Here is a 12,285-nt window from a genome sequence, read left to right on the forward strand (position 1 = left end):
TGGCCACGATAAAATTGTTCGTGGAAAGTTGTCGAGGAATGCGCATTGACCTTGATTATTCAAGCTACTCTTGTCGTTATCAAGAGCGATAAATGATCTTCTTAGTATCATTAATTTGTCGTTAGTAATTCAAGCGAATATGTAAAGGTCAATGAACTTTTGATATAATGAGTACATCGCCTTATGCGAAGGATGCATTGTGCAAGGGAAACATTGTTGCAAGAAAATTAAACTCCTGTTTCTTGATGCAACTGAGAAGAACGTTGTTTCGAGTGCACTGGAGTCATTTTCAGGTCGTCGACTCTTAATATCAAGCTTTGTAAGTTCTACCTTGCAACGACCACTTGGGAAAAATAAAATTGCTACAAAAATTGTTTCAACTTTGAAAATAAAGATAAAAGAGGATTGAAAATGAACTTTTTTTCAAAAATATCGATCTATATTAAGTGAAATAACGGTATCGATTTTACAATCAATAAAAATCATGTAAATTCTGGTAAAGATAGTTTAAATTCAATGAACGTCATTTCTGTTGGCGTAAATATGCAATAAACTTCGGGAAATGTGTGAATAGAGTGTCGTGAGAGTGACCTTGATTCCTTTGGCCGGATTTATTCCGCTTAGCGGTAGAGTACACCGTTGAAACGTTCATCGACGGTCATCAGCATCCATGATTCCAAAATGTGGGTCGTCCAGAACCCTCGGAGAAAGTGTATTTTCCCACTCCATCCTTTCTTGACATTCGATATCGTTCCTCGTGAACGCGTAGCCACGTTGATCGGTGCAACTTGTACAGCCGTGGAAGTTCAAGTGAACATCGAGAAACGCGGTTACAGGTTTTCGACGATCCTACAGGTTCTGTCGAAAGATATGGCATCGATAGTTTCACGAACGCCACTGAATTCTAAACTTTACTTTGGACTTTTGCATATTGGTATCGGTAACAAGGTTACTGGCCCCTCGTTATGCCAAAATTCCAAAATCCAAAGTTCAAACTTCAAAATTTCGAAATTCTGAAACACTCAGATTCTAAAATTCCAAAATTCTGAAATCTTGAAATCCCAAAATTCTAAAATTCTAAAATCCTGAAATTCCAAAATTTCTAAGGGACCTAGCCTAGCCCAGAAAATAGTTAGTTTGGGGATTTCAATAATTTCAGAAGTTAATTTTGATTTCACTGACATGTACGATACTTAGCATATAGCAGATTTCGTGAACGATAGTAAACTCTTTTGTTTTATTTTAATCCCATTGTTATTCTCCGCAGCAACTTTATTCTCAAGAGAAGGATATATCATCTAGTACCAAAATAGAACAAAATTTGTTCAATGTGTCCTCCAGGACTGTCTACTCTGTACCATTTCGTTATACCTGTGATTATACTTTTAAAAAATTGTCATTTTATTCAACATTCTGAAATATTCAGAAATTGATTCAGTGATAACATCCTCAACATGTATTACGTATTTTTTGAGGATGTTACGAAGAGAGTTCAATCAACTTGAGCAATAAGCAACTGTGACTAAAAAGTCAATGAAACAGGAACGACCAGTCGATTAATCGCAATCGCATTCGTATTTTTATGAACATTCATCTCAATCTATTTCTTTTGCAATCGTGATTTATACCTCGTATTTGCATTTTCAGATGCGCTCCCGCCATTTGTTCTACGATTTCGTAAATTCGTTGCCGTAAAACTTTCACCGTGTTTATTTATTCCCGCAATTAAACATAGGTAATTAACGAAAAAAAATGACAGCGATTCGTCGGTGATCGTAGAAATCTATTCCGCGTGATTGGGCAACTGGGAATCGAAGGGTAAAGCGGAATTTTTATACTTTTGCTCGAAAAGGTTTGTTTGCGCTCTTCGGTGACATTCTTCAGCAAAGGAGTGAAAGTTTTTCTGCTAGGCAAACAGGCGCGACTTGTATTCCAAAGATTTGGCAACGACACGCTTCGAGTGTCGAACTCTGCTTGTTTTTCGCAGCTCGTTGAAAATCGGTGATTTCAAGGGACCAGATTAACCCCTCGTTGAATTATGGAAAGCAAAACAAATTTAGTAAATTAATGGCCCCAGGAAACCATTACCTGGATCGGGGTTTAAAATGAATCATTCTGAAAAGCAATTAAGGTTAATTGAAAGATAATGAGTTACAATTACCTAAAAATGTAATGAAAGGAAGTATCTTACTTTGCTCACTTGAAACTTTACTTTGCACATGACAGCTGCAAATACACGTAATATCCTCTTGTAATTGCATAACTACCGATTACATTTCTCTTCAAACTATTCACACTAAAAGCGTTGTGAAAATTGAAACATTAATTATTAATTAATTATAATGCCGAGCTTCAGCAACAGTGAATATGTTAATTAGCGTGAAATTCGCGACACGTGTTGAATACCTGTTGGTAGGATGGCAAGGTGATTTTTGAGGTAGGCGTCCTTAACATCGCACCGTTTAATAGCCTTCTATTTTTAGCAACTTTTTGCTCTATACGTGAGGCGATTCTCGTAAACTAAATGACGATTTCTGTTAAATCGAAAGATCGCCGCTTTGTCAGCCGCGTTCCGTTCCATTGAATCTATCGTTTCGTAATGATCATCTTTGGCGCGTGATTAGGTGAAAAAAAAATTACTTATGTGTGCAGCATACGTGATCCTCATTTAGAAAAAGGAATTGCAGCGATAATTACTTTGCGGAGGTGTTTACAGATTGACTAGCGAATATTTATGAAGCTAAAAACCTTCATGGATTTCATTTCTCCATTAAGAGCACTTGCCTACTTCTTCTTTTTCTTTTTTTGCGTAAAATTCCGTCGACGTGGAGGACAATGTCTTGTGAATATTTCGAAGGATTTTGGGTTGTTATTGAACAGGAGTGATTCGTTTCTTTGTTAAAAATCACAGGTAGAAGAGATGCGGATGAAAATATGATATCAGCCGCGCAAATTATTTTATTGGCGATTTATTTTTAAAAAGTCATAATCACTTTATTCACTAAAATAATCGCTTTTATCAATAGTCTTACAACACTTATCGGTAACATTTTAGATCCATAAAAGAAGTGGAAAATATTGAAATTTACAGTAGGAATAATTAAAGAACGATGACAAAATCATTTTTTTAAGTATACGTTTTACTAGATTTCAGATTGATTTAATTTTTATCTTGATATTCGTGAAACGAATACACGGTATCCTTTTTCGTAATTATACTTTATAATGAAATTCTTTTTCGTTATTATGTAATGTTCCTTGTTATGTAATCATATACGAGGTGGTCCACGAAAAATATCTGATTTTTATTATTTCATTTTTCAGCTACGCCGCTTAGGAAATCAAAGTTAATTAATGCTAATGATCAATTTAAGCATCCTTACTTCTATCGTAGCTTATAATAAGAATTTATAATTTTCCATCTCTTCGTTCGGTTTCTCGGTCATTGAATATATTTCACTGTTTGCCAGACGCAACAGTCTGCTAAATGTTACTTTTTCTCCTGGACTGTCCGGTTACATCACCGTAAGCTTTGCGATATGCATTTATTAACCGCTGTGTACATATGTATGATTGAATAGAGAAAGAAAAATGAGACGTGAGTTGACCAGGTACTGGGTGGAGCAAACCGGGATCGTCCTAAATCGAATAAAGCCAGTTCGGCCTTTCTGTAAAAGGAGAAAGTGCGGTTACACGAGCGGACAGTTCGACGCCGCGAGGTGGATTGTGTCAAAACGATGTTAGTTGATCGACAATGCTGCAAACTCTGCCAAGAAATCTTGTTACCGCACTGATTAGGGTCCTACTTGTTGCCACTTTAGATGAAACGTGAACCGATCGATTGCGAAAGAAGAAGAAGTAGTTTCTTCAGGCACTTTGGAAATTTTATCCCTTGGATTGCAGAAATTGTTTAAATTTAATTTTAATTTTCAGCCATGTTAAACTATCCCTTAAGGCTACAAGGATATTACACTTCTTGTGGGTTTTAATTGATTCATTCTGGATAAGTTGTTACGAGTTAGAAAGGAAATGCTTGAAAATGTGTAATTTCTTACGTCGCAAGTATCAATCATGATTAGTTGAAGTCAGAGTTGAATAGTTCTGTAATTACACCTTCACCGTTATGCTACGCCTATTTAACTTTTACGTACTTGAAGTAAGGACATTTTTTTGAAGGTAAACAAGAATTGCCATGTTTTTGCGACCTTCGTTACCTATTATTATATTTATTAACCTTTCTATTTTTGTCGTCATTAGTCACGCTGTGTCAGTAAATACTTTGCTTCGTTTTAATATTCTTAAACGTGTGTTGCAGTCAAAGGGTTGAAATGAATCAGAGGTCTAAGGTGTTCCAATCCAAACACCGATTAATTGAAGTTTCTAGTAACGAGAAGGCGATTTTTTCGTACATTCGTGTAGTTCCTTTCGAACAGGGTACACAGGTGCGACAGGTGTAGGTATTGCGACAAAAGCACTTCCACCTGGTATGCGATCTTGCGCCATCCAAGGTACGCGTTTCTTTCGATCATCCTAGCAAAGAGGTTCTTGTTCGCTTATAAATATCCGTTAAATAAATTAATATGCAGGTATGCGTATAACAGGAACTGATAGTTAAACTTTATTAGAGTCATTCGTTAAAATGTAGACAGCCAGGTGTAGTGGGTTTATGCTGATTCATTTTTAGGAATATATTGACTAGTATTTGAATATAAAAAATGTTGAAAATTTTTTCTCAGTTGGGTGGTTTTCTTATAAAATTTCTTAATTCAATTATTTTGCAACTATTTATTTAGAAATATTCTGTCTAATTATTATAGTCTTGAAAATTTGTCACCTCTTCATCTTAATTTTCGTCTATTTTAGACACATTCCTTCCCTAAAGGTAGTTAATTGTAATTAACGTCTCGTTCCTTCCTCGAAACAGCAATTAACAAATATTAATCAGCCCCGTCCGGTATAAAATTAATTCGGTATTCATTAGTAGTAAAAAGATAAAATAGTTAAAATGTTAAAAGATAAAATAGAAATAGGAAAAATTTAGCGAAGGAAAAAATCACCATATGGATCCAAAACGAAGGTCTATCTTAATTCTCGAAGTTCTTAATAAAATCGTGTTCGATCCTTGACTTTTACGCGTCGAATAAATTATCGGTAAACCGATCGAACAAGGAATTCAACGAATCGCCCTTCTATTTTTTTGCTGAAAATCATTTTTTTAACCGACAGCTCTGCGTACGCGTTTATAGGACAAGGAAAGGAATAATCAAGCTAATGAAGGATATGAGAACGTTGGAAAACAGTGAACGAAGTATCATATTCTCAGAGGCGAAGATTATATGTCATAAATGTTCTTTGCGTTCGTAACCGAGTGGGTACTAGTTTCAGGCTAGGTTTAAACAAAACCGGTCGGCAATTAAACATACTCGACGTGTTACGTGTTCCAGGTTACATACGTGTTCTCTAAGAGATATGAAACAGGATCAAAGAAACGAATCCTTCTTATTTGTTTTAAATCAACACTGCTCTTTTCTCGATGTCAATCAATATTGATACATCTTCGGTTCTTTTTTTTTTGTTTGAACGAGCAGTTTACCGAAGAAACAGGAGAAACATTTACCAAACACTTTCGCTGATTTCGTGACTTTGGGAATAATTTGTAAAATGATAACAGATTAAACAGCGAAAAGAGTAGCCGGACGTTGGAAACTCTTCTACTATATGTTTAATCATGTAGGAATCACGCGAATGTTTTGAGTAATGATTGAATTGCACAATTCGTTTGACATTCATCGATTGTAACGCGGATGCGACTGAAATAGAGTTAATTAACACGCAGGTTTTCTATTTGGGGAACGAGAAGAATGTTATTGGAAGAATTTAAGAAAGCTCTGGAGAAAGAAATTCATGATCATTGATTTAAGAATTATGTGGTGCTTAATTCCAGGGATTTCATAATCGTTTCATTATCCAAAAAGTGTCAAATTTTACATTTTTACAAAAAATATTGTTCATCAATGATAAAAGTATCTAAGGATCGTTCATGAGAATAGTTTACGTACTTTCACGTTGCTCATTAAAATCTACTTGATTTACTAAATAATATTTAATGATCGGGAGAATCGATTGTGATAGCTGGAGGACGTTTCAGGTGTACACTTTCACATTTTTCGAGTTCAGGTCCCACTCGTCCAACTTTCAGACGGGCTATCGAATGGTCCCAGGTGCCGAAATTTCTACCGGTCATAATTTCGTACAAGATTACTCAACACATTTTCTTCATCGTAAAAAAAACGGAATTTCGAACGACACCAGGGAATACTAATCTTCACGGTGAAAGCATAGCGATTAGAGTACCGATTAGTAATAATTAACCAGGTGAAGAAAAAGGTGGAGCATACTTGGAGAACGTCTGTCAAGAAAAAGAGAATCCTAAAATATTATAAAACGCAAATTCCTCAAAGTGATCAAAGTAAAACTAATTTAAAAATTAATTAAAAAATTAATTATTTTACACGCAATCGAAGCTTCGGTGGTCATTTCAATAGTTCATTGAACCTAAACTGATGCAGAGCGTTTGAAGGGGAAAAAGGAGAAAATCGTAACTGGAAAACTGCAGGTAGGTTCTCGCTCGCAGACTTGTTTGTCAATGTTTTTGTTATTTTGTTGAACGTTGGCCTTGAGTAAACAAGTATCATGCGAGAGGTAAAAGTGGGGTAGTGAACTTGCCTGCTGCGACGAAACTAGTTATCCAAGAATGTAATAAGCAGATACGGTGCCGTGGAAATCATATAAGACACGCATGGACACACATCGAACACGGTCCTTGCTCAATGTTGCATGTCCTCCTATAAACGTATTGAACGTTTCATTTAAAGATTGATCTGCCTACGTGTCATCTATGAGACGGAAATCGACGCGTAACTATTCCTATTTTCCATGCCACGAAGACCGTGAAGAACCTGTGTTTGTTGCGTATCGTTTAAAGTTCATTTTTATGGATGACTGCGTGTCCGACTCGTAATTGTAGGCAAAGAACAATCTCGATCTTGTTTTTCTCTGACTGAGCGTAACAAAAGTTATGCATTTTCTCTCACTGCTAAATAACCAAAGAGATTTTTTGTTTTAATCCGATGAATTGAGCAATTCTATTATTAATTCATTCTGAGATTTGCATCCGATTATCCAGGGAAAATACTTTCAAATGTACTTGATCTACATTTTTGCTAGTCATATAGACAAGAAATAAGCGAACAAGAATGTTATTACGTTCACAGACAGTTGCAGTGAAAATTAGTAAATTTAACGATGCTTAAGCAAAAGTGGTATAATTGTAATTTGAAATTGCAAATAAATTCCAAGAAATTAATTTTTCTATTCGAACGGCAACGATACTTGCAATTTTATCGTCACTGATCAGTTTCCTCCACTGAAGAATTAATTGTGATTAAGTTTGAATTGTTATTTACAAAATTAGTATTAAAATGAGTAAATGATACTATTTATAAAGTTAAATGTCATTCCGTTCGTTAAAAAAAACAGCGTTTGTCTATTTCTCGCAAGTAGTAGAGTCAATGATATCTCAGTCGCGGCGCAAGTAGTATATGACGACGCATGGTCAGACCAGATCAGTAGTTAGCGTCGCGTTACTGCTATTCTCTACTGTTCTACTATTTTAATAAATGTTATACTCTGCTATTCTTAACCCTTTATCTACCGATAGCCTGTTAACCAGTTAATTACCGAATTTAATTTTAAAAATCCCTATAAATTTGACGGATAAATTAAAGCAAAATGAGGAAGAATTACATTTTTATTCGATAAGAGATTAGCCAAATTCCAATAATAAAATTCGTGAAAAAAAAAATAATTTTTAGAAAGTTAAAATAAAACAATAATGTGTTAATAATGAATCCTTTTTTATTATTCCTTGCAGAGTAGAACGAGCACGCGAGACTGCAGGACGAATGTCGCGAGAATGATGAGTTCGATGCAAACACAACTGCCTGGATCCCTGCACGATTACCAGGTCGACCCTTACCGGCTTCTGGAAGATGATCTGAAAGATATCTACGACGACATACGAGAGGTAAGTCGATTTTTATCATTTCACAATCGTCAATAATCGAGATGACATAACATCGCCGCGTTAACCAGTAAACGTTTTTGTTGTTGCGTTTTCTGTGTACACTTTCTCCAGGTTGTTTCTCCTTTCGCACAGTCGTTCGATAACCTGGGAAAACGTGATAGTCGAACTCCTTAAATGGAAGTGTAATATGCTTTTTACGTATCCTTTAACTGGAAACATTGTGAGAAATTGTATATTTGAAAAACGTTGAAGAATAATTATGGGAACTCGAAAGCTCAAGTATTCGTAAGTTTTAGCATTCTTTAAATGAAATTTTCTGGCAATTCAATTGCCAATTCGTATTTCTGAACAACCTGTCACACCGTAGGATTGCAAAAGCGATGATTTCTCTGAAGTTATGAGAACCATAGGCACCCAACTCTCACGTTTCTTCGAGGCGAGTCCAGTGTCTGGTTGAAACCGATTTCCTGCTGCCATTTTCGGTGCAAAGCGCACGGATTCGATTCGAATCACCAAGTACTTCCGTCAGAAGGTTTCAATAGGAAGCGATAGCCAAGATCCGGAAGAAAATCGCGCGTAATTCAAGGAATTCGTCCACGAATCCCCGAGCTTTTGAATTATCATCATCATTATCATCAGGTGTCACAGGTGTCGTTATTACGAGATATGGATAGTAAACGCAGTAGACTCTTGGTCGCCAGAAATCTTCCCTCTTTCACACGTTGTCTACTCGCGTAATTATAAATATTTATAGTGAGGAATGCCGTTTTCACGACGAGGAGACGCGGCTGGCGCGTTAGCGAAAGCAGCTCGCGCGACATCATGGTCTGCATATATGGCCGAGAGTAGAACTTTTACTCACGGCCGTGGCTAGATACTATTGTATTTGAGTATGCCCGTGCAAACGCGTTTAGAAAGCACTTTTTTCCCATCACGCCTTGGAGCAAACGGATCCGACCAACGATTACGCGTCCTCCTATGTTCCATTAATTGATGCACGCGTTCGTGGACAAACATTTCTCTGTTAATTATTAGAGAAATCATGTATGGCACTAAAATTGGCGATCCAAAGAAGAGTTCCTAATTAGGTATCAATTAAATCTTTAAAAAAAAGAAATAGAAAACATGCAAATTGCATAATTCCCACATGATTAAAAGTGCAATTTTGAAGTGATTAATGAAATCTGAACGGTAACGAGATCATGTATCCGTTGCTATAATTAAGATTAATTAACAAATTCATTCGACCAAGTGATTCTCTAATTATTTCAAGAACCTCACTCGCGTTACCATTGTACAGTTAGAAGGACGTTCAATTAAATCGTTCCGGGTGCATTGGTTCGTTAGCTTCCGATCACGTGGTCGAAGCAGACGTCCAGAAAGTGTCTCTGACGTAAGCTTGCGAAACGAGCTAGCGTTCCTTTCGACTTTGGCCAAATTCCAGGACGAACTTTCAGCCGGTGCCATGGCTGGAATTCAAAGCGCGCCTCTTCTTTTTCTATCGCTCTTGCAACGAACGGTCCGTTCCGTTCGTCACGTAGACGAATCGTCTTATGGTCATCCATTGTCTATACGAATCGCTCTAGATCAATTGCTCCCGAATAAAATATGTAACGCCTGCATTGAATCGAAATAATACGTGCCAGGTGAAACGGTATCGGTTGATCTAATGACGTAGCCATTTTTTTAATTACTCTTCCAATAATTCAATTGCTAAATTGACTGTTGAACAGGTGATATCACGCTAGCGATGTAAATGGATGATTTGCGACAATTTTACAGTTTACACTTCTTATTATAATGTATCGTCTAAACTGTATTGGTAATCGTGCTAATTTTCTTCGCGTAATACTAACCGAGGGGAAATCCAAAGCCGGAAATTCGTAAATTTATGGAAAATTTACGAAAGGATCAGAGGAATGCAAGCTGATTTCTCGTCCAGGTGCAACGCCCAATTCCTCATTGGAATTCTTACGCCCTCACCTCCGCAACACTCGAAGAGAATACTTGGGAGAGAGAAATCAGAATTTAGGAACGGTTTTAGATCAATACTTAGCCTAGGCGCCCGGTTGAATATCAATGATCTAACTTTCCGAAGCATTGCATTCCCGAGCGATTCGTCCGATAATAAAAAAGAATAATTCATCGTCGAGCTTGTTTCTAGCTGCTACGAGAGAATTCCTTTTCACCGTTCGAAGTCAAGGTTACGTTTGCCATTGTTCCAGGTACTCATCAGGAACACGACGCAGAAGGAGCTGCAAACTATAGCTACGTACTACTTCGACGGCAAGGGAAAGGCTGTAAGGCCAATGGTAGCAATTCTCATGGCACGGGCTATCAATTACCACAAGGAAAGAAAGTGAGTTGCGAGAGGCACGCCTTGGCGGATTCTTTCAAGTTCGCCGTCGATAAACTTTTACATTTCGCGGCAATTAACGGATTATCGTTGATCGAAACGTTCGAAGTCGCGTGTAAACGGTCGCGTAATCCTTCTGCAATTCGGTAATCAAGTTCGAGGTATCTATTTCTTTAAAATTGCCACCGTGACTAATTACCACTAATTGCCAGACAAATAGATCCTTCAAAATAGATATAGCAGATATGGATTTTTGGAACTAAGGAGTGGGAGAGGAAGGAATTAGTATTTGTATATATTTCATAATTCCATTAAAAATTATTTAAGTTTTTCTATATGTATAGCAATAAAATGGTAAATTAGTCAAATTGACTCGCTCCGACAATCTAGTGTTAACGCGTTAGTTAATTTTTAGAAAGAAATGATCATTTCTTTATTTGCCAAGCGAGAAAAGTCGGCTCCGTTTAGAAAGCATCGAAAGAATGCGGTCTCTTTCTAATTCATATATCGCTTTGAAAATAATGATTTGTCGCGCGCGACGGGTTAGGTGACGATGAATATGAATGAGATGTCCCCGTGAATGAGAACTAGTGTAGCGTATACTATCACATATGCCCGGGGATTTGTAAATACCAGTGAACATGACTTCGCAGCTTGAAACTCGACGAAGATAATCCTTCTGATGACAAAGGTGTGAAGTTGTCAATCAGCGATTGTATAGCTGTTGACATCTTTCCGTCTGATCAATTTTATCGAGCAAAGTAACTTGCTTCGAGTAAAGTTTAACATTACCAATTTCTCCTCTCCTTTATTTCCTGTCGTTAAAATTTCATAGAAATTGGAGGAAAAAAGAGGTAATTCGTTTGATTTTAGCGATCTCTTGGCGTCGCAGCGACAGGTCGCGATGATCTCCGAGATGATCCACAACGCTTCCTTGATCCACGACGACGTAATCGATCAGCCAGACTTCCGCCGAGGCAAGCCTTCGGTCAACGTCGTCTGGAGTCAAAAGAAGGTAGGAATTCTAACCGTGGATCAAAGTTCACTGGACAATTATCGGATTAAAATAATTTATAAAATCCTCGATCTTATTTCTTTCTAATCTTTTTCATGGATGCTTCATTAAATTTAGCTCAAGTTCGTTTTCTATAAATATTCTATTATTGGTTGTCCATCGTATTGATCGATGAGAAGCGAAACTCTCTCTGAAATACCAGAGAGAGGAAGGAGGCTAATGCGATTCACGACTCTATCGTACTGACCGTGCACGCTTTCTTGGCTTGGAACCGGAAGCGGACCTCGTACAATTCGTCTGTGCGCATTGTCTAGCCACACGGGAGAATCGTTGAAAATCGGTGGGGCGATTAACGACCCGGTAGAACGAGCACCGTGAAATTACTTCGAAAGTCAATGTATTCTTCCAATTAGATTTCTGATATTGTTTTCTATTTTTTCCTTCTTGGACATGATTTTTCCTTACGAAACTTGAACATACTCGTACACGTTTTTTAAACACAGATCCCCATCGGGGTTTCAATATTGCACGCGATTATGCAAAATGTGTATGGGAACGGAGAATGAATACCAATCCCAGCTAAGCTGGTCGGTAACTATTATTTACCTCACTTGCCGTCAATTTCAGCAACGTTCGATGCAATTTCGAGCATTCGGTGTTGAAACGGTTCGATTAGCTGCTACACTCGTGTAATGGAATTTTGATTGTAGTAATAATCATTAACCCACCGTCAAAGTTATTATGGTCATACCTCAAGTGTGGAGAATTAAGAATTTATAAAGGAAAATAATGAAAATCGGAAAATTTGAAATTTGAAAATTTGATAAT

General features: G+C 37.1%; 1 protein-coding gene across 1 annotated transcript in view; it reads left to right on the forward strand.

Annotated features, from left to right (window-relative positions):
* Positions 1-12,285, forward strand: part of LOC114881201 (all trans-polyprenyl-diphosphate synthase PDSS1) — a 29,004-nt gene that overhangs the window by 9,668 nt on the left and 7,051 nt on the right. Inside the window, exons 2-4 of the mRNA XM_029197906.2 lie at positions 7,934-8,086; positions 10,312-10,445; positions 11,316-11,457. Coding sequence (XP_029053739.1) covers positions 7,934-8,086; positions 10,312-10,445; positions 11,316-11,457 — 429 coding nt within the window. The remainder of the gene's footprint in view (positions 1-7,933; positions 8,087-10,311; positions 10,446-11,315; positions 11,458-12,285) is intronic.

The sequence above is a fragment of the Osmia bicornis genome, chromosome 9, assembly GCF_907164935.1.
Source record: "Osmia bicornis bicornis chromosome 9, iOsmBic2.1, whole genome shotgun sequence".
Taxonomy (NCBI): Eukaryota; Metazoa; Arthropoda; class Insecta; order Hymenoptera; family Megachilidae; genus Osmia; species Osmia bicornis.